At 45.4% G+C, this 23,582-nt stretch overlaps 2 protein-coding genes across 3 annotated transcripts in view; both read right to left on the reverse strand.

Annotated features, from left to right (window-relative positions):
- The window catches only part of GABBR2 (gamma-aminobutyric acid type B receptor subunit 2), a 353,289-nt gene extending 338,644 nt beyond the window's left edge, over positions 1–14,645 (reverse strand). The window contains exon 1 of the mRNA XM_010977466.3: positions 14,235–14,645. Within this exon, the coding sequence (XP_010975768.1) occupies positions 14,235–14,291 (57 nt within the window). The 5' untranslated portion in view covers positions 14,292–14,645. The remainder of the gene's footprint in view (positions 1–14,234) is intronic.
- Positions 14,646–16,489: 1,844 nt separating this feature from the next.
- Positions 16,490–23,582, reverse strand: part of ANKS6 (ankyrin repeat and sterile alpha motif domain containing 6) — a 52,329-nt gene continuing 45,236 nt past the window's right edge. For both annotated transcript variants that reach the window (XM_031450082.2, XM_064490339.1), the window contains exon 15: positions 16,490–21,752. In XM_031450082.2, coding sequence (XP_031305942.2) covers positions 21,648–21,752 — 105 coding nt within the window. In that variant the 3' untranslated portion in view covers positions 16,490–21,647. The remainder of the gene's footprint in view (positions 21,753–23,582) is intronic.

The following is a 23,582-nucleotide window of genomic DNA, read 5'->3' on the forward strand; positions in this document are numbered from 1 at the left end:
CTACAGGGTATTGAGTGCAGCAGTGACATGATCTGATCTATTTTAACAGGATCTCTCTGGCTGCCAAGTGAAAAGTCGTTGGTAGGAGGAAGGGAGGAAGCAGAGAGACTGGTTAGACAATCAGCCACTTATGGTAGCAAGAACCAGGCTACAAGCAGAGGAAGTGGTGAGAAGTGGCTGGGTTAATACTCATTCTTTTTATTATTAATGGGAATAAAATGCACTGGCAGATGCCAAATCTCAGGACTATGGTAAACAACTTGCAAGAAACGTAGTAGAGACTTTAGAAAGCAATGTGCTCAGGGTCACACCCCTAGAAAGTGATAAAACATGAATGTCAGTCCAGGTCTGTATGGCTTAAATCCTCACCTTCCTTCCCAAACTCTGCCTCCTTAGCAGTCCTTTCTCCCTACACACAAGAACCAGAAGCTAGTGTCCAAACCCTAGTTTAGAGTTTGGACTGTGTTGAAAGATGATACCTGTTCCCCTTCTGGGGACTCTGGGGGACCATGCACGGTCCATTGGTTGCCCGTCAGCAGGACACTCCATCCCTTTAAGCAGGATCATGACAATGGGAGGCTAATCAGGCCTCACCCTGCTGCCTGTTCTCCTTCCACATTGGGCTGGACACCCTTTGCCACTCTGGTGCCAGCTGCTCAGATCTGCCCTCCCCCAGCTGCCTCCTCCTAGGAACTGAGTCCAGTTTCCAAGACCCTGTTCCCAGTCTGACCTGTCATCCACACCTATCTCTATTCTAACTCTCAACAACAGGGAGGTCTTCTTTTATGTTTTTCTTTCAAAAAAATTATAAGCCATCTTTACAAACATCTCCCGTGTATTTCTTATTCATGTGTGCACTGAAATGTTTCTTTCAACCAAGTAGCTGTTTTTTTAAGTACATTGTTTGTTTTCATTTCCATTTTTTAATGGATAAGTTATGAATGATGGCTCCAAAAAAGATTAGCTGCATGAATCTAAGTTGCTTTTCTTTTTTCACAAGGCATGTTTTTTAAACCGTAAAATTGGGTTTCAAGAATCAAATGTGGTCTGGTGACACAGCTGGAGTAATAATAATAGCTACCATTTATTAAACACCTACCTACTCTGTGCCAGACACCTTGGTATGCATCATCTTAATCTTCATGACTGCCTGAAAAATAGGTGTTAGGATCCCAGTTTTGCAAATTATGAGACTGAGGTCCAGATGGATTAAATCGCATGTCTAATGATACCCAGCAGAGGCAGCAATGGGGCCCAAACTCAATCTGTCTGACCCCAAACTCCTGCCATCACCTCTACTCCACATGCCTCTCCTTGAAGATGCCCTTATTTGACTGAGGAGGAAATAGTCTTAAAGAAGTAAAGAATGCTGCTGAGGGTCAAAACGAGAAAGAGGTAAGATGACTTGGCCAAGGTCCCCCACCAAAGTAGAGATGAAGCTGGCTCTCCTTTGGGGTTACCAGGGGACAGCATCTGGCCAGGAGACAGTCTGTGACTAAATCCTTCAGGAGTCGTGCCAAGTCTGGGGTGCACCAGCAGAACCTGGAGCCTCTCATTCCACCCATGCTTCTCGTTTGGTTTGAGAACAGCAGAAGGATAGGGGAGTCATCTTGCTCCATGTCGGCTGGACAGGTCTTAAGCGTGCATAGGCAGGAAATTTAGCTCATAACTGAGTGGTCTCCAGAAGGATACCACCTCCCATTTAGAAGTTTCAAAAACAGTAAGATCCTTTACAAAGGGGATTATAGACAGACAAGAGGCACAGTTTAGGAACAGAGCCTTAGAAGAGAAAGTGTCCTATCAAGTGTCTGGTCCAAACACTCACCAAACCTTAAGGACAATGGTGAGTTTTGGAGTCAGGTGGTCCTGGGTTCAAATTCTGGCTTATCAATTATTAGTGGTACCATTTTAGGAAAGTCACTTACCCTCCTGAGTTTCAGTTTCCTCATCTGTAAAGTGGCAATAAATAATTGCTCTTTCACAACAACAAGATTATTGTGAGGATTAAATAATAACAAAAGCTAGTAGTATTGAGCACTCACATGTGCCAGGGACTCTTCAAAGAATTTCACATATAATGAACTCTCTTATTAAGTAAGATGATGCACAGTACTAGGCACTTATTAGGAAAGCAACTAATAATAATAATGAAAATCATACTGCTGGAGATGGCAAGATCAGTGCCTCCTGAGGTTCCCACTCCATTATTTGATTAATGGGGTATTTGCATGCTGTTTCTTAGGCTCCACCTAAGCCTTTTGACAGCATCCACTGTGGAACTCAGTTTGTTGCTGGAGTCTATGGTGCTCCCCCTCACCTATGGTGGCCCCTGACAAACGACAGCTCACGGGTACCTCATTACTCCAATCCAAATCAAGCCTTCTCTTCCTCAGGAGATGTGTACCCAGATTCTGCAATGTTCCCTGGCCACCAGTCTAGAGTCTATCCACAGCTCTCTTCAAAGGTGATACCCAGAACTGACGACCAACCCTCCTCATGGGCTGAGAAGGATATAGAATAGCAGGGCCATCTCTTTGTGCTCAACACTCTAGACTGCTGTCCCTGGTGTCCTCACAGTCCAGAGTTACCTGAACTTTGCTAACAGCCACATCACTCCTTTGGATCATAGGAAGCTTGTGGTTCTCCAAGAGCCCTAGGTTTGATTTCTATAGACTTGCCGTGCTGTTTCAAATGAACAGCAAGCCAGATCTCTCTGATCTGTTTATTAGCAGTTTAATTCAGGGACCTACGTACAGGCTTAAAACATTCCATTCATAATTATGTCCCAATGTTCCAGCCTATTGAGGGCATCCTGCATCTTGGAACTGTTCCTCTTCATATTCACCACCTCTCTCAGTTAATGCCATTTTTATTGGACAATCTGATTTTCTTCCTTAACCTGAAGCATGGGTCGAAACATTAAATAGGAGAATAACGAAGACAGAGCTTTGTGACTGCCCACACTGGGGATCATCTTCCCTGTCTGGCCCTGTGACCAAACCCACTGAAAATCCCCCAGCTTCCAAATTCTGCAGTCCATGTTTCTCCATCGCACACTTCAAAATGTCGTGAGAACACTGCTAAAGTTTTTTCTGAAACCCTGATGCATACTGTCTTCTTATTTCTCTGGCCTGTTAGATTAGTAACTCTACAAATACAGGTGATTATGGCTGGGCTGGTTTTTGGTGAACCCACATCCATTCTTAGAGATCACTTCCTCTTCTCTATGTGATCACAGATTATTTGCATAATCAGTCCTTCTCAAATTCTGCCAAGGGTCAACGCTCAAAACCCCTTATGATGAGGTCACCTTTTTAGTCTCTCAGAATATCGAAACTCTGCTGCATCCCCCACCATGTAAGCCTTCCTTTCTTTCATCCCCCAGAGATCCTTAGATGCTCTCTCTGTATCCCACCCACTGTTTCATCTGGACCTGGAGACGTGGGCTTATTGAAAGAACCTAGGTGCCCTCTCTGATTCACCTCATCCATCATTTTCCTCTTACCTATGCTCGCTCTGCTATTTCTGTTTGCTGCTCATTCTCCACCAAAAGTCTATTGTCTCTCTGTCACAAGCCTGGAGGTGAGAAAGTTTTGCGTTCTCTTTATCCTCCACCCATGCTTGCTCCAAGTTCACCCTACAAAGCTCCTAGGGTGGTCTGCGACATTATTCCAAAGCCTCAGCTCATTCTGGGATTGAGTGCCTGCATGCTCCAGCAGGTTCCTCCATTCTGGACCCCTACTTCCATGTTTTTCTCTATGGCCCCAATTTATGGTGGGGGGGGGGGTTAACTGTATTGAACCATAACATACATACAGAAAAATGCATGAATCTTAAGTGCACAGCTCAATTAATTTTCATAAAGTGAACACACCCATAAAGACAGCACCAAGAGCCAGTATCTTACTAGCACCCAGAAAATCCCATCATGTCTCCTGCCAGTCACTAACCTCCCTCGGAATAACCACCATCCTGACCGCTAACAATATTGATTGGTTTTTGCCTTTTCTTGGTCTTGATATAAATGGAATCACCACCTGTCCTCCTTTGTCTCTGGCTTCTTTCACTCGGAGTTATGTTTGTGAGATTCACCCACACTGCTGGGTGTGGTTGTAGACCTTTTATTCTCATGGCCGTACGGTTGCCTCGGCCTTTTATAATCTGACTTCCTCTCATGTATCTGTGTGCAGCCCCTTAGTTTTCTCTCTACCCACCCCTTACCTGGCTGGTTGCAATTTTCTAACTTGTGTCCCTGCCCCTAGTCTTACCCTTCTCCAACCTAACCTTCATCTGCCCTGTCAGACTAACCTTTCCAGAGCTTGGCTCTAATCATGTCTCTCTCAGCTCAAAACATTCTATGGCTCTCTGTGGGTACAAACCCTCAAGACTGGGATTATAGGCTATTTACAGTCTGGTTTCAATGTTTCCTCCTTCAGTAACCAGCTCTCCTTCTCCACACCTTCTATCTTCTAACACTTAAAATATATTAGTTGGTCCATAAACATGCCTGCTCTTTTCTGTTTCTATATCTTTGCTCATCCTATTCCTCCAACCTGGAATATTCTTCCCACTGTCTCCTATTCGCAACATCCTTCAAGACCCAGATCAAATGTCACCTCCCTATGATATCTCCTCCAGTCACTCCAGCAGAAATAACTGCTACCTTCTCTCAGCTTCCATAGCAAGGCTTGGCTCATGCTGAGAGATATCACTTATCACTTCTTTAAAAGTTAATTACCACATTCACCCATTCTAAGACACACATTTTTACTCATCTCTGGAATCAGGATGCACCTTGCCACTGATGGCATTTTATAATTGGCAATATTTTTTTTCTTTCTTGGTGATACACAAAATAATGGTGTCATAGATTTGATGAAATACAATATTTCATTTTTTAATCTCAGCATATTCTAGAAAGACTCTTTGGCATCACACTGCATTCTATAGTTAGTGGTCTATATCCTTGGGTCCTTCTCCATATGTGAGACCATAAGCACGCACAAAGCACACGTGTATGTTTGTTGAATGAATAAATGTGCATTATTCACTATTACCGGGACACCTTCTGCATGTGTTTCTATAGTGGGGAGAGGAGATGGCATGGAGAAGCCCTCTCATCATGGTTCTTCATGAGGCTTCTTGCAAGAAGGGGAGGAGGGCTGGAGGTCTGGGAGGAGGGCTGGAGGTCTTGCTTCCCTGTGGCTGGTATAGCTTGGGGTTGGAAAAGTCACACAGGGTTCATTTAGGGCTGAATTCTTGATTAGCAAAGCAACTTCAATGACAACATCCTCCCTATTGGGTAAAATATGATTTGCTTTTCACGGATCTGGTTTATGGCCTGGTTTTCAGGAACACACTATGATCAGAAGCAATACATCCTATCCTGCCAATCTTGTTTCAAGCCTCTTTGAATAACAACAGTGAGTCTTTTTTTTTTTTTTTTTTTTTGCTAATGAAATCTGTTATTCCCTTTGCCCCACCAACCCGGCTCTATATTATATTAAAAAAATAAAGGACAGGATAAAGAAGTTGTGGTATATTTATACAAAGGAATACTACTCAGCCATAAAAAATAAAATAATGTCATTTGCAGCAACATGGATGGACCTGGAGATTGTCATTCTAAATAAGGAAACCAGAATGAGAAATAAAAATACCATATGATATCACTTACATGTGGAATCCAAAAAAAGACAAACAAACTTATTTACAAAACAGAAACAGGCTAACAGACATACAAAACAAACATATGGTTATGGGGTGGGGCAAAGGGTGGGAAGGGATAAATTGGGAGTTTGAGATTTGCAGATACTAACTAGCATAAATAAAATAGATAAATAACAAGTTCATACTGTATTGCACATGGAATTATCTTCAATATCTTGTAGTAACTTATGGTGAAAAAGAATATGAAAATGAATGTATTTGTTCATGTATGACTGAAGCATTATGCTGTACACCAGAACAGCACAACATTGTAAACTGACTATACTTCAATAAAAAAATATATATATATACCAAAAAAAAACCCCAAAGGACAGAGAAAAAGTGGCATCCAACTGAAGTGATATTTTAGTTACTCTTTGCCCACTTCTTAATATTCCAGCCACTCAAACTTCATAGGTGATTTTAATAAAATCCAGCATGTTCAATTGTTCTATTTTCAAGTGCTTCTAAAATTTGAAAATACACTGTATGTTGTCAAATGCTTTGAGATGATCCACTTTATATGACTAATGATACTGCCTTTTTCTGATATTACATGACCCTGCACAAGTGTGTGACCCTAAGAGCCCCTGACTTCAGATAGATCCATGTCTACGTTTAAAGGATGGGTCTGGAAGGAAGTTTGCTTCCATGTCCATTAGGAATCCTGTACCAGGGAACAATTTTATAGGATTTTTTCCAGTTTTAGGTTGGTTTGGTAAAGAAGTCACTTTATGTATCAGATGTTGCTTTCTGTTGAGTGGTTTTCCTGGGTATTTCAAGGACATGGAGACTGCCAGGCCGATAAGCATGATAAAGTTCAATTGCATGGCCATCTGGACTTCCTTTGGGGAGTTTGATTGATATCTTTATTTTGTCAGGATCTTGGAAAGCAGTTAATTCTTTTATACAAAGTTCATGCTCTTTTAGCAAATTGGATGCCTCTGGGAATTTTCTAAATTTCTTCTTCTCCTTCAAAAGATGGATACTTCACTTGCAATGTGAAAACAACAAATAAAAAGTTTCTTACTGTCAAGAGTGGCAACCTCTGGCTAATAGGACCAGGGATGAGAGGTAATGCAGAGGTGAAAGGGACCTATTTCTCACCTTAATCCTTCTGTACTGTTTGAATTTTTTTTTTTTTTACCATGAACATGTATTCCTTTTATTAAAGAAAAAAAAAGTTTTTTGTATCACTTTGCTCTCTGTTTTGTTATTGCTTTGGGTTCTATTTTTCTCCCTCTCATATTTTCATTTTGAGAAGTTCAGCCAGAAGATGACTCAGTTCATTAAAAAAAAATCCAACAACAACAAAACAACAAAATGATTTTTTAAAAATACTACATTTGGTTTCTATTGTTTACTATTGCTTTCCTTTTCAATTTTCTTTTTATTTATGGTCTGATTTTTTTTAAATATTAGATTTAATCTTATAACAGAAACAAAATAAAACCCTTATGTCTCTAAAAAATAAACTTATTTGGGGGGAGTTAGGCAACTTTTAGGAAATCTAGGGGAGCTACAGATCCCCTCTGCAGGGGAAGGCACAGGCACACAGCTCCAACAGCGTACTGCCCTGAATATCTATTCAGTATAATTGAGAGTGCAATGCCCTTTGCATAAATTACTTCATTTAATTATCTCATAATTCTGAGGCATTGTTATGCCCATTTTATGGAAGAGAAAACCAGAGTCTTAGCGAGGTTGAATGGTTTGTCCAAGGTAGCACAGGGAAAGTGACAAAGTTTGGGTTATCATTCTGATTTAAGGGGCCAACTGGCCTTTTCCACTACATCACAGCTTTTAGGTTAAGTGGACTGTTGATTTTCCAGCATCTCCCATTGTTTTCATTTCCTTTGTTAAAAGTGGGTACCTAATGCCTCATGTTGTCTTCTTTGCCATCTCTCTTGGCAAGCTTCCCTGTGGCTTGCATGTTCTTCTCTGGACATTGTCCCATACTGGTTGTGAGTCTCCAAGGGGGTCATTTTGACTTCGTGTCACTTTGGATGTCCTCAAGGAACAACCCAGAAGGAAAGTCATAGGGGCTAAAATTCAATCCTTCTCACTTCAGCACCCCTAACATGTAGCACCACAATGCCTAAGGCAGGGAAGGGAGGTGGGGGACACAAAGGAGAGATGTAGACTAGGAAACTGCATTCTGCTCCCAACATGTCAGCACTTGGAAAGCTCCTTGCCTTCAGCTTCCTCTTTTTAAAATGGGGGAATGATGGTCGTGAGCAATTTTTAACAAGAAACATATCAGGCATTTACCATGTGCCTGACCCTGTGCTTAGCACTTTATAATTAGACATGGGCAAAGCTGGGATTCTAATCTGGGTCTGAGAGCCTCTAGGGCCTTCTACATGATGCCCTACCACCTCCTACTATGACACTCCAACAGGATCGCACTCCCTAAATGACGGGCAGAAGGTCAAAGGGACATGAGAAAACATGATCTTAGCAGCCATATTCCCAACGTCCCTAAAACCTACCAGACTGCTCTCCAGACAGTGGTGCCAGTTTAACATGGGGCACAAGTTTGCCAACACTGAGCATTACCCAACTTTCTAACATTTTTAATTGATGGCTATAAAATGGAATCTTGCTGTTGTAATTTGCATTTGTCTCAATCACTGGTGAGGCAGAGCATCTCGTCATACACTTGTCAACCATTCAAGAGTCTCCCTCTCTGAAACTGATTCTTCTTGGGTTACAAATATTTCTTGTATAAGCCAAATACTAATCCTTTGTCAGGTTTAGATATTACAAATATCTTCTCCTTTCTGTTAATTTTGTGACCTTCACTTTTAAAGAAATCTTTATGTAGCCAAATCTACTATTATTATTTTTGATGTCCCTTTTTAAAACTGAGGGATAGGTGATGTACAATATTATATAGGTTTCAGGTGTATAACATGGTGATTCACAATTTTAAAGGTTATATTCCATGTACAGTTATTATAAAATATTGGCTATATTCCCTGTGTTGTGTATCCTTGTAGCTTACCTATTTTATACAAAGTAGTTTGTACCTCTTAATCTTCTACTCCTACCCTGCCCCTCCCTCCTTCCCTCTCCCCTAATTTGTTCTCTACATCTACAAGTCTCTTTCTTTTTTGTTATATTCAGTAGTTTGTTTTACTTTTTAGTGTTCACATACAAGTGATATAATACAGTATTTGTCTCTCTCTGTCTGACATTACACTTGGTATAGTACCCTCCTTTTTCCTTGGATAAAGATGGGAGATACACACACACACACGTACACTGGAATAGTACTCAGCCATGTTGCTGCAAATGGCAAGAGTTCATTCTTTTTTACGGCTGAGTACTATTCCATTGTGTGTGTGTGTGTGTGTGTGTGTGTGTGTGTGTGTGTGTGTGTGTGTGTGTGTGTGTGTGTATCTCCCATCTTTATCCATTTTTCTATTGATAGATACTTAGGCTGCTTCCATATCTTGGCTATTATAAATAATCCTGCTATGAACACTGGGGTGCATGTATCTTTTCAAATTAAGGCTCTGTGCTTTTTCTATCTTATTAAGGAGTGTGTCCCCACTTTCCAGCTCTTTGACCTGGGGCAGGTCACATCCCCTTGGTCTCCTGTACTGTAATTCTATAAGCCTGCAGAGAGCAAGAGTGAAAGAGTGAGAGAGCAAAAGAGAGAGAGAAACCTGGTCTTTCCTGCACATTTTCTACATGGCCCAGTTTTGAGCTCTTGACTCAGGGAGAGTCTCTTCTCTGTTCCCCAGGCTGAGTGTTCACCACTAAAGAAGGCTTTGTTTTCTGGGGTGTTAACTTTCCAGAGAACATACTAGACACTGTCTTCATAAACAACACCACAGTTAGAAAACAGCAAAGCAGAATATGAAGGAAAGACGCATGTAACAAACCTGGTTTCCAAACCAGGTCCCTCTCAGGAAATAGCAAGAAAAGGAAGTAAATAAAAAGTTGAAAGTCAGCATTTCTCCCTTCTTACTTTCCTCGGGTGTCATGTCTCAAGGAAATAGATATGTGCCAAGTTCATTTTCATTCCCATAATTTCTTTAAAGGGTTCAGAAAGCGATATATTTCATAGTTGTAAGGAGACAAAAAGAGCTTTGGATTTAGATGTTTGACAGACCCCAGTCTAACATGCAGTTGATTTGTGATTTTTCACAAGTCACCACACTTCTTTGAGCTGCAGTTTCACCTGGAGAATGAGATTTATTATGTATCCCTTTCCTAAAAAGCGCCAGCCAATTAGAGAATGGAAATGGAAGTGCTTTGCAACTTTTATAGATGTTTTAAGCACCTACTTCATGCTAGGTACTAGGGTTATTTTTCTTATTTAATTCTCACAATCACCACAGGAAATTTATTATTTCCATTTTACAGCTGGGAACACTGAGATATTCAGAGAGATTAAGCCCATTCCTAAGGCTCAAACAGCTAGAACTGCTCTGCCCCTGCCCTTAGGTGGATTGGAAACATGGAGCTATTTGGTGTGGGGTCTTTAGCTCTTCCCTTAGATATTTCTCTAGTTCTTTCAGAGTGAAACATTTAACTCCTGGGAAATGTGACAGAGCCACAGTCCCCACTTTTCTGCCCTAGGAACCAGGTTGGAATCAAACTGCAGATGGTGCTGTCCAGGTCTTTCCTCTCACCAGCTTAGGCACTCTGGCAGCCCCAGGGATCCCCAAACCCAGCTGCTGAGCCTTGGGGGCTCCCTTGAGATAGCAATGAAGTGGTTCCTTTGGCTCCGATTAAGTGGAAAAGAAATGGGAGGGCTTGCTTACCCACCAGGAGCAGAAGGCAAGTGAGAGCCCCAGGAAATGCAGCTTCCCAAAAATATAACAGGACTCAGAAATGGCCAGGGGCATGCTGCAGGAGTGAGGCTTCCCCTACACCAATCCCAGGAGATGAAGCTGCCCACAACCCTGTGCAGGGACACAAGATCAAGGAAGCCTGAGTGTCTGAGGGTGTGATGGGGTAAGCTGGGTGTAAACAACCATGGGCATGTGCTCTGGCTTTGCCACACTTGGATGTCATCTGCCAGCTTAGGCTAAGGGTCCTAGAGCCTTCACTAGGGGCAGCAGTCTCAGATGCCCTCTTCCCTTGAGACTGGGTAGTGTTTCCCTCTAAATCTAATTCACAAGAAATTCCGGGACCCAGCCAACAGGCACTGAAGGGTCAATGCTGATGCCTCTCAACTCAGTACCTGTCAGCTGGTGAATAGGTGTCACAGTGACAGAGCTCTAGGAGCAATGGATCTCCTTTCCTTTCTTAGAAAATGGTTATAAAGTCACAGAATGTCAGAGCTGGAAGGTCACATCAAACCTGTCTTGGGGAGAGTATAGCTCAAGTGGTAGAGCGCATACTTAGCATACACAAGGTCCTGGGTTCAATCCCCAGTACATCCTCTAAAAATAAATAAATAAATAAACCTAATTACCTCCCCGCCTCCTCAAAAAACAAAACAAAACACCCCCCCCCCCCCCCCCGCTGTACAGTGCACAGGGAGAACCAGGCTCAGAGAGGGCAAGCCTGATGACAACAGCCACCCCAGGCCTGTGTTCCCAGTAGTGTTCTCTGCTCAGGTGATTCCTAGAAGTCCCCACGCTGAAAGTCCTCATCCCCAGGAGACTGCTACTGGATTTGGGGGATGCAGTGAAACTGGGATATTCCTCCAGATTTTGAAAACTCAAAGGTATAGCCCTCTTGTTTTTAAAATTTCATCTCGATTCATTTGGACTTGTGTGGTTTACAGGAATCTTGTCTCTCCAAGAAAACAACAAAGAAAGGATGGCTTCCTGTGTCAAATCCCTGGGAGGTGTAGGATGCAAGAAACATTCTGCTCCTTGTCTCACAGAGCCCACGGGGAACCAGAGAAATCCCAAGCCTAATGTTTCCAGGGAGCAGCACTACAACGCTGGAACAAATATCAAAGGAAGATGTGATTGGCGAAGTGGAAAAACAGTGACTTTAGAGTTGAGGGATTCAGGTGCAAGTTTCAGTTTTGTCATTGATTTGCTATGTGACCTCCGGCAGGCACCATCCCATTCTGGCCCTGTTTCACCACCTATAATTCGGAGGAAAGAAGACAAGATGCTCTCTAAACACTCTTCCAGCATCAGCTCTGACTGGGGTCCTAGGTCCCCCCATGTTGTCCCTGGACAACACCTCCAGCCTTGCCTCTGTGCTAGCAAAGCCTGGGAGGGAGTGAGAGGGTGTCTTTCAGCCATGTTTTCTTGCCACTTAAACTCAGATTTACTAAGTGACTTGTCCACACTTCTCTGGAAGTGACAGCTAATGGATAAGGAGTTCCTGAGGTACCTTGTCCAGATCTGACCAGGGAAATCAGGGGGAAGGACAATCTCCAGATTGCTCTGGGCTGACGTTGCTGCTACAGGATGATGTTAATTCTGCTGTTTACAGAAATAAGTCCAGTGTGAGGCTTTTTGGTGTTTAAACCAGATGGTACTTCCTGCCTTGATCAGCCTCAGAGCTTTGGTTCCCATGACAACCCCAAAGTTCCATCTACTGCAACTTCCCTATTCTCCAAGTTTCATCCTTTTTCACCATTGTGCCAGGGTCCCTGGAGAATAAAGCCACTAACCAGCATATGTATGGCACTTTACAGTTTACAACACATCCCAGCATTTATTACCTCATTTACTCCTCACCACAGCCTTGCCAGATAGCTTTTGCTATTCCCTCCATTTCACAGATGGGAAAACCAAAGCCTCAGAGGTGAGGTGATTTGCCCTCTCAGCCTTCAGTGGTGTCAGCAGGACTCAAACCCAGGTTTTGTGACTTTGGACCCCACATGGGGTCCACTGTGCCACTGTGCCCTGCCCTGCAGGCCACCCACTCACTTAGGATTCCTAAGTGGTAAGTTTCATACACATATGGGTCTAGATCAAGGTGTGACATCCTTAGACAAATTAATTTAATTTCTTGTGCTTTACTTTCCTCATCTGTATAATGAGTGGTAATAGTGGTTACCTCCAGATGGATGGGAGGATTGAATTAGCATGTATGTAAAACCACAGTAAGCGCTTGCTGAGAAGCCTGGGTGAGTCTCGATTCTACTTTAACCATCCTGGGATCCTGGGTGGGTCATTTTGCTTGTTGGTGCCTGCTTCCCCCTCTGTATAAGAGGTGACAGCATTATTGTGCTCATATGGATGTCATGTGTGATGAGATTAATGCAAGGAAGGTGCCTTGGAGGGGACTCTCACACTGCAGTGTGCAACCTTGTGAAGGTGCAGATCCTGGCTCAGGAAGGCATTTCTTTACTTTTTAAAAAAATTTTATGTAATTAATTTTTAAAAATAGAGGTTCTGGGGATTGAACATAGGACCTTGTGCATGGAAAGCACTCTAACACTCAGTTATACCCTCCCCCTAGAAAGGCATTTCTTACAAGTGTCCAGGGAATGCCAAAGCTCCTGGTCCGTGGACCACTCTTTTGAGAACCAAGGCTGTGGTTAGGAAACCAACATTCAAGTGTTATTAAGGATCAATAACGCAGAGTGCTATGTCCATAGGCCTCCAGTTACACGCTTAGCTGAAAGTTCAAGAAACTTGGAAAGCCCACTGGGAGTGTCAGCAGAAGCCCATTTGGAGGGTTTTTCTGGGTGAGATATTTCTGTCAGAAGGTCTCCTTAGACCCCCAGCCCCAGGCTCCATGCATCCCGGAACTCCCACGGGGCTCTGGTGAAAGCTATACCTGATTTTGGGGCTCAACAACAGAGGATTAAAAATGCCAATGTGTTACATCTTCTACATCAAAATATACTCATTGATAATGACTTGTGCAGTTCTTTAAAAAATAAAAATAAACCTTTTAAGTGAAAAAAAAAGTGTGATCCAGGAATGCTAAGTGATCTATGTTCAAGTGCATGACAGAAAGTGGATCAAAGTACAGCTGTTCCATGGGTCTAAAGAACACAGTTTGCTTTTTTCTCCAATTCTTTCTTTGCTCTGTATTCTTTCTTATGTGATTGTGGGTTGTAAACTGAGTTACGTTTGTTAAGTTCATTGCTATGCAATAAACAAATATTTTCCGTTCATTCTGGCAATTAAATTGGCCGGTGTGTCCCTGGCCCTAATGAGGGTCGGTAACCCAGCTCCTCTGACTGCTATCAGCTCAAGGTTCATGAATGCGGTTGCCCTGAGTTGTGGCCCCAGCAGAGTACACCATTTCTGGAACCCTGGCCAATAAGGAAGAGCTCACGTGGCTCTGACTTCTAAGGAACCTGGAGAGGAAATGAGCCATTAGAAACGTCTGTTGCCCCAGGACACTTAACCTGTGCCAGGCACAGTGCTGGGCACTTGATTTGCATTATCTCAGTTAACCTTCCCCTACCTTGTGAGCCAGGATTGTTATCGCCCCAGTTGAGCATAAGCTCTGCGAAAACAGGGACTTTGCTTTGCCCCCTGGCGTATCCTCAGTGCCTACCTCAGTGCTCCGTCAGCGTCTGTCTGCGGAATGAGTGTGTCAACCCTCATTGCGACAACAAAGACTCAGAGTTAGCTTACCTGAGGAAGACTGTCACCTCGCACGCGAGTCTGCACTCCAGGTGGCCCGAAGGACATTCCCTGGGAGAATTTCGTTTGACTCAGGCTCTCGGCCACCGTCCTTCATGAGAAGCTAGTAAAATCAGTTTGCCCTGAGGCCACCTCACCGAGGAAGCCACCTCACAGAAGCTGCAAGAACACTGGTGTGCGGTCTTCAGTTCTAGGTCCTTCTCTGTGGCTGAAGTTCCTCTCCACACACTCACAGCCTCACTATTTATAAAGCCCGGGCTGGCAGGCTGGGTTCCCGGGAGAAGACGGTGAGTGGAGACTGGCCTGCAGCATGGCGTTCAAGGACATGTCTTGGGACGGACACCTGTGGCGGGCAGAGAAGGGGGACCCGGCGAGGGAGGCCGGCGCTTCGCCGGAAGTGCGGGGGCTGGTGGCGGAAGTGGGCGCGAGTGGGAGGGGGCGGGGGCCCCTCCGTGGAGCGAGCTTCCTGGCCGACCGGGAAGCGCTTCGGCAAACTCTCATCTGTGACTTTAAGGGAGTGTTTCTGATTGTGGTGAAAGTGGAGACAATTATCCTGTTGAAAGAGCTGCGAGCAAGTGAAGCGGAGAGGCCCTGAGGCGCGTGGAGATAGGGAATGAGAGAGGAGTGGCGGGAGGGCAGGAAGCCCGGGAGGCTTCCCGCGGCCTCGGACTACGACGGCATCCCCACCTTCCAGCCCGGCTTGCGTCTCCCAGAGCTGGGACAAGGGCGGCCTCACCACATTCCTGAGCCTTTTTTGTGCGGCTCTCTGAATTGAGACCCGCAGTCCATCTAGACCCCTCTGATGAGGGGCACAAAGCTGTGTGTACATATGGGTATGGGAGGGAGAGGAGAGGAGAAGGAGACCCTACCGTGGAGAGTATCCTTCACCCTGAAGGACAAGGTCGAGAGGGGAACGCTGACAGAAGAAGGGCTCCCCTGGCTCCAACCAGGTCAAGAGCTCCCCTCTTTTCTTCCTTCTTTTAAATTATGATAAAATTATATAACATAAAACTTATCATTTTAAGCATTTTGAAGTGTACAATTCAGTGGCATTAAGTACATCACATTATTGTACAACCATCACCATTATCCAGTTCCAGAACTTTTTCATAACCCCAAAAGAAATCGCCTATCCATTAAGCCGTGGCTCCTCACTTCCTCAGTCCCCAACCCCCAGCTTATTCTGTACATTCATATAAATCAAATCACATAATACGTGGTCTTTTGTGTCAGACTTCTACTCAGCACAATGTTTTCAGGGTTCATCCATGTTGTAGCGTGGATCAGTACTTCCATGACCGAATAACATTCCATTGTGTGGTAATACCAGATTTTGTTTATCCATTCATCTGTTGATGGCCATCTGGATTATTTCCATCTTGTGGCTATTGTGAATAGTGCTGCTACGAATATCTGCATTAAGTTTTTGTTTGAATACCTATTTTCAGTTCTTTTGGGTATATTACCTAGGAGTAGAATTGCTGGATCAGATGGTAATTTGATGTTTAACTCATTGGGGAACCACTCCCCCCTTCTTTTTATAAATTTTCACAGACTCATGTGGCTGGGACCTCAAAAGTGACCCAGAGCAGTGTTTCTCTGACTTTTGGATTGCACATATCTGTAGGACTAAAACTACCATTACCTACCCCCACCCTGCCAAAGTAACAGGGACTTGTGTCAGGATCAAGGCCAACCCCGTAAAAGGAATATATTTAGTGTCAGGTAAACTTACTGCCTTGAACTTGTTTTTGTTTTGTTTTTTGGATCCCCTCCACCATTGGGTCATTTGGGAACCATCTGCCTGGTCCCGTCTTCATCCAAAGTCTGAGTTCCCCTCTCTAGATGCCCCAGGCTTGACCAGCCTCTGCAGGCCCACCTGGGGGACACCCTATCTTCCAGGTAGCCCTGGTCCCTGAAATGTTTTTCCTCATGGAGAGCTGACCCTACTCCTACAGTCTCCCCAGTATCTTTGCTCCGAACTGTGGGGCCCCACAGACCTTGGCCCCATTCCACCTGCTTCAGGACTGGAACCCACACTACCTTCTGCTTCTTGAATGCCCTGTAGGGCTGATCATAGCCAATGTGAGATACTGAGAGCAGAAGAGGTGGAGATAAGGCAGTTCCCTGACTTGTAAGGATTCTTAGAAGAAACAAAGAGAACTCTTCAAGATTTCTTCAAAATATAGTGTATATATTACAATATTTCATAAGTGCCTCCCCCACAAAAAATTGTGAACAAGCCATACAGACTAACAAGGTTTTATTTGTTCTGCTGTTGGCTGGGCTTATCCCAATTCAACATTTCTCTCTGTGCTGAAAGGCCAGCAAGACAGCATAGAGAGAATGTGGACTCTTGATTAGAGTGAGAGGTGAGGCTGGCATTCAAACTGACCATCCCCTGTTACAGAGTGACCTCGGTGATGTTAATATCTGTGTGCGACACTCACCAAGTTGATAGAAAGGGGGTTTTAAGGCTGCCTCACAGGAGGAGCCAGGCAACAGAAGCTCCCAGCACACCATAGGCACTTGCCACCTGTAATAGTTCTCATTGGAAGAAATCTGAGCAGCATTTTATACCTCAATGAGCAAAATCAAAGTCAGAAGACAAATTCACCATTATTTAATACACATTTGGCAAACAAAAGTCCTTCAAAGAATCAAGTCCCTGTACTGAAATAACAATAAAATAATAATAGAAAGAACTGTTGGATGGTGAGGAAAAGGGAAACACTGTAGGGCTGAAACAAAGAGGCAACCTGGTCTCTTAACAAAGGGTACAGTGGCCCCAGTGAGGCCTTAGGGTGAGGCCAAACCCTACCCCAGCCACCTGGAGGTGGGAACTAGGTCTCTTGGAAGAGGACGGCTACGCCCTGTGTCTATGAGCCTTAGGGATGCAGCTCAGAAGGGAACTGGGAGAGACTTTACACTGATGGGAGCTGGCTCACTCCTCTGGGCAGGGAGGTCCCTGAGGAGAGGGTTAGGAAGGAAGCTAAAGAGGGGACTCACCACCCATCTACCCCAGGGAGGAGATCTGATCCCTGGCCAGTCCTGCAGAATTTGGTAACGACTTTGTCAGGGAGAGCGTCAGGTCTCCTTGCATGTTGAACAGGACCTGCTGGTTAATGGGACTTGATTATCTTGCCTGAAATGGATAATGAAGCACAGATGGTGCTTCACACACGTTCAGTCTGGGCTGCAGAATCTTCCCAGGAAGGGTCCTGGGCCCTCACGAGGTTCTTTCTTGGTAGCACAGGTCAGCATAGATGTCCACGGCTGCCTAGCCCAGGCCTGGCCCACACGGCAGTGTCCTTAGGCAGCTCTGAGGCAAGAGCAAACTGGAGGGATTTCCCACTTCCTCTCTGCCCCCTGGATCAGCCCCTGCAATCAGGAGCAGGAATGTCTTCCGGTTTCTTCCTGTCCACCTTGCTGGGAACCCCAATGACACAAACACCCAGAGTCAGGCACAGCTGGAGGGTAGGGATCCACCACCAACCCTCACTTCCTTGGGGCTCTGATGCCAGCAGAGCCATCTAAGCTGCTGCCACCTCTGGCTGGAGGCTGCTGCTTTTGGCCTCGCCCACCCAGACATGGCTACATCAGGGGGAGTCGGAGGTAGTGGGTAGGCGAGACAGAAACAGAGAAAGGATTTCAAGCAGGCAACCGTGGAGATTTCTCACATCTGCACAGCACCACGTGGTGCGACAAGGGCTTTCACCTTCATTTGATCCTCAGAACCTTGGGAAGTGTGAGCCCCTTGTAACCAAAAGGGAAACTGAGGCCCAAGGAGTGGAAGAAACACATTACTCATTAAGAAGTGGCTGAGCCAGAACCAGTGCTGGATTGACTCTAGATTCAATACTCTTTCCAGGTAACAGATTGCTTCTATGCGTTTCAAAGAAAAGAATCAAACATTAGAATAACAGGTATCTAACTTACCCATGACAACATTTAAGCCACAAAAATTACATGCCACCTGCCTTCGCACACACTGTCCCCCAATCTGAGGAGCCCTTTCTCTCCCCCACCTGCGTGCCAGCTACCTTCTCAGACCCAGTCTCTCCAACCGGGCCCATCCAGGCCAAACCTGAGCCATGGACCCAGCACATACCTTTATCAAAAAACTTCTCACGGGCACTACAACATCTGACTTAGTGCTTGTCTCCTCTAAGACATGGTGGATTCCCTGAGGGCAGAGACAAGTGTTTTTCATCTTGGGATCCAAAGCACAAGCACCATGTGGGCACAGAGTAGATGCTCAGTAAATGTTCAGTAAATGAAAAGGAATTGTCTTCCTTGCAAAACTTGCAGCCTCCATGTAATGGTCTGGCACTGAAGCAGGGAGGCGGGAGCCTTCCCCTGGCCTGGGGGATAGGACCTAAACACTCAGCACTCGCCAGGCAGGACACTGCACCAACGCTGGGAAACGATGTCTTCGACCCTGCAGGAGACTCCCTGGCACTCTCAAAGTCAGGGGACTCCCTTAACCCAATGTCCCACTGCCAAGCAGAGAGCTCCTGGGAAGAAAAGAGAGGTGTTACCAAAGACGCCTGACCCAGCTGAAGGCCTCAAGTGCCCTCCCAAGAGCCTCACAACTGCTACTGTCCCAGTCAAAGCAGGGTTTCCCTGACAGCATCCAAGGAACCCATTCTGTTAAGAGTGCCATGAAGCATCATTCTGCGATCAAACGTGTGGGAAAAGCTACAAGCTACTAGAGACCCCACCACCACAAACCCCCCCGAAGGTCCTGAGGTATCCTACAACAAACACCATGGGCTGGGCTTTAACCCAGTGTCTGCCAAATCTATCTGATCACAAAGTGTCACCCCACTGTCACATATGTACTCCCTCCCTTTATTTTTCTTTATGAAAAACCTATTAACATCCTGTGGAACTAGTGTTCCAAGGAACACACTTTGGGAAATGCTGGTTGTCGTCAAGCAAGGGAAACACTATGGACAAGAATAACCACCTGGAGGGTCACCAGGAAAGGGGGAGTGCCAGGGATCTCTCACCAACCAGCACACAAGCTGGCCTAGAACCACTGAGTCCAGTGAAAAAGACAAAAGAAGCATCTGTCCTGAGCCTCAGTTGTCCCATCTGCAAAATGGGAATAGTATGCCCTGCTGTCGGAGGTCATCAGATGAGATCGTGGAAGTGCGCATTTGTAGAAAGCTGACCCACAGCACGGCTCCTGTGTCAATCATGGGTATTCAATCAGACTTACCCGACTGCAAGCTGCACAAATGTAGGAGTGATGAAAGAACAGGATGACAGGGAAAAGCTGGCATAAAACCTCACAGCACCTAACTCAGAGACCCAGGTGTATTTCAGGGGCAAGCAACCCTAGGCCTATTGGTAACTTCTGAAGATAAGAATGCATTAAAATAGCAAGAATCCCTGGTGCTTCTAGCTCCAGGAGTCAGTGGGAAAAGCACCACATCCTGTTCTCAGCCAGCTCTGCTCCTTCCGGGCTGTGTAGCTGGCACGCAGCTCCACTCCTCTGTGTCTGTTTCCTCAGCATGCAGGATGAGTTTATACTATGCCAGCCTCCAGGCTGATGGTGATGACAGATGACACTAGGGTCAAGCTGCCGCACACAGTAGGTGTTCAATGACCTTGTCTCCTTAAAGGAGGTTGGGATGGGAGAAACGTTTATAAAGATGTCTGTCAGTGATGGCTAAAACAAAACCTCTTCTCTCCAGTCATGTGGAAAGTTGGCTTCTACAGGTGGGAGGATGAAAGGATGAAGGAGGAACAGCACCCACTGGATGGAGGGGCAGAGGGAGAACATGATGAGGCTCCGGGCAATGCAGTAACGACTGCCTCTAGCAGCCAGTGGAGGGAGAGGTGAGAAGCCACACCTCCCAAGGAGAACAGCGCACAGTAAAGATAAGAACTCTGCAAAGGCTGCCATCGATTCATCGTGCATGTCCTGCAGACCAAGTGCTTGACACAGGCTGGCTCTAAGTGCCAACTGAGAGGCCAAGTTACCTGAACCCCGCCACTCAGCTTGCCAGCCGCAGGGCTGGACCAGAACCCTGGGCCTGAACCCAGAGTGCACGCTCTCTCCACTCCTCTGGGCTGCCCCTTGAGGCTGGGACTATCCATTCACGGCTTCTCTTGCTGTCGAGGTCCTTAAGGGTGGGGACTGGCTCTGGCTCATCTCTGAACCACCAGCATGTGGCAGAAATGCAGCAAGTGTTGGCTGAATCATGTGCTTGAGAACATTTCAGAAAGCTCCTGTACTTAAAAGTCAAAGCCCCTCTCATAGAATATGACACAGTAGAAAACTACACAGGCCGATTCCCTTTTGAGGAACATGGTATTAACAGGGTATATAAGAAATTCCAAATTCTCCACTTCTTGGCCTAGAATACACAAGCACCAAAGTCCTTCCACAATGTAGTATATTAGTGTCTTCTGCTCCGACCTGAAGTGCAAAAGCCCTGCAGTGACTTGAGGTGAGCAATGTGGAATGCCAGAGCATCATCTTGCCTCACCTCAGACAAGGAAACTGGAGGCTAGAAAGGGGAGGGGATGCCCCCTCAAGATCACATAGTGGGTCTCCCCTTTTTTCCTATAAAAAGGCTGCCTTTGCAATAAAGAAAAATGCATTCAACATACGCATCCTGAACAGCGGTCGTATGCTGTGTCCGGTGGGTGTGGTAAAGTGCTAGAGCAGTTATCACACAAAGCAGCAAGTGCCCCAGTGGCTGGAAGAGTTAGTTTGGGGTAAGGGAGTCAAGAAAGGCTTCATTTGATAAGTGAAGTGGTGTGAGGGAGAAGTCAGAAGTTCTAAGGGAAGATGGGGCAGAGTCCCTAACCTTCCACCAAAATATCTGCTCTTCCACCAAAGAACCGAGTTGTTGCGGTGAAGCCACTGCCTGAAGATGACACTTTCTTATCTTCTCTGCATCCAGTTGGAGCCACGTGACTACTGGTGGCTGATGGAATGTGAGCAGGAGGGGGAACCAATGGAATGTGAGCAGTTAAGAGCAAGGCAGTTAAGAAAAGGCTGTGCCTTCTCCACCATCCTTTTCCCCTCTGCCAGCCAGAAGCAAAGACTCTGAGGCCCCCGGGAAGGACAGAGCCTCGGATGAAAGGTGAAGGGTCCCTGCATCACTGTGTGCTTCTGCCAAGCAAAAGCAGCCATACTGGACTTTATGGGAGAACAAACACGTGCTGGAGTTGGTTACAGCAACAAGCATCACCAACTACTACAGCAGAGAAGGGAAGATGGATGCTCCAGGCAGAGGGAACAATGTGACCAAGGCACGGCAGTGTGACAAAGCATGGTGTGTTTCAGGGAGTGGAGAAGAGCTGATGGTGGCTGCGGCGCTGGCCTTGTGAAGGGCGTACTGCGATTCAGAAAGCTCATGCTTGTGACCACAAGGAGGAGGGTCACGTACAGGGATTGTTTCCAGGGGCCCTGGTGTTGCTGGCACTGCTCTCAAAAGAAGAATGGAAGTTGTGAATGGTTTCCTGTAAAATTTGTCTCTCGCGTCCCTGTGGAGGAAATTGAAAACAGACACAGAAAGTCTTGTTAAATCTTTTAACCATTCATTCAATTGACACAATGTTGTTAATGTTTGACTCATACTTGAAAAACCCATGGGTGTCTTAGGGAAAATAAATTACCTAATTGAAAGAGTACTGAATTTAATAAAAAAAAATTCTGAGTCAAGAATCTCCCCCAGCACCCATAACTGCATTATGCCGGTGCTGGAGAGGCTCCCAAGATGCAGGGGTCCCATCCCGCGGATGAGAACAAGGAGCAGAGCCCAAGGAGCAGGAATGACTTGCCCTGGGCCACCTGGCCTGGAAGGGAGATCTCCTATCCTGCCCTGCTCCAAGCATCTTTCCAGCTCTCATATTTCCAGGGAACTCAGTGGGAGCCAAACTTTCTGATACTAAGTGAGAGTCTGAACTGCTTTACTGCCTCTTGCCCAAAAGATGACAGATTTGTCCTCACAGTGGTTCACTTCTCATCCCATCCCTGCAGCATCCTCCTCCAAGTCCCCACCCACTACATACACAGTTTGAGATGGGAAAAGAGGGGGGGATGTGGATGTTGATTTAAGCCCAGAGAAGATCTTCACTGAATACCTGGCTGAGAGGCAGTGATACACAGAGGTTAAGAACAGAGATTGGAATCAAACAGCCTGGGTTCAAATCCCATCCCTCCCATGGACTAGCTGGGTGACCGTGAGCAAGATACTTCATCTCTGTGGGCCCTGATTTCCTCATTTATAAAAGGAGGATGATAATAGTACCCAAAGGGTTGCCGCTGACACTGGGCTGTAGGTGGGCAGCAGGAGGCTAGCACATCCTGCCCTCAGGGGACAGCAGTGTAGATTAAACATATATATTTTAAACCAAATTAATGTGGCCCAATGTAAAGTCAATTAAAAATGAATAATCTCTGGTAGCTTGTTCTCTGCCAAGAGTGAAAACAAAAAACAAAAAACAAAAAACAAAAAACTTCACCGAATGAGCCTAGACTGCAAACTTTCTCTTCTTTCATTTCATGGACTCCCCACATCCCTGAGGGGCCCCTTTCCAGACCCTCAAGCAGAGACCTTCCTTCTGGACACCTGAGAGGGCAGGTGCAATCCTTCCAAGTCATCCTTCCTGGAATGGATGCTGCAATAGTGGAATAGTGCTACAGGGATTCCATCAACACAAACCTAAAGGCTGCAGGGCAGAGGACAGCACATGGGAGGTGCTGGGGTCAGAGGACCCCAAATTCCTACTCTACCATTCACTCCATCGCAGGCAGGACCCGATGCTGCTGAGCTTCCATGCCTGTAAGATGGGGATGATATCACATGCTGGGGCTGTGATGAGACTCAACCTGACATAATGAATGGGGTGACACTGTGCAAACTGCAGAGGGCTAAAAAATAAATAGAAGGGGTGGATGACAGCCGTCTCAGTATTAAACACCACCTTAGCCTTAATTGCCTGAGAAATGAGGTCAGGGAAAGACAGGAGTCCAGCACGCTATGCTTCCTAACCTCAGGAGGGAGCTGTAAACGATGAAAATCATAATCACTCCCTGCATCCACAACTGATTGAAGATGATAATGATAATTGCCCTTTAAAAACCCCGAGTTTCAAAGGACATTCCTGGTAATTCTTAAAAGGAAAAAAAGCAAATGGCCATTAAAAGTAGAAAAATATGTTCAGTCTATCTAGGAGTTAAAGAAATGCAAATTAGCCCAAGGCATATTTCTTGTCCTATCAAATTAATAAAAATTAAAAAGCAAATTGATAGTATCCCATACCAGCAAAGGTGACACTGGAACTCATACCTACAGCTGGTGAGGACGTTCA

Source organism: Camelus dromedarius, chromosome 10 (genome assembly GCF_036321535.1).
Source record: "Camelus dromedarius isolate mCamDro1 chromosome 10, mCamDro1.pat, whole genome shotgun sequence".
NCBI classification, from domain to species: domain Eukaryota; kingdom Metazoa; phylum Chordata; class Mammalia; order Artiodactyla; family Camelidae; genus Camelus; species Camelus dromedarius.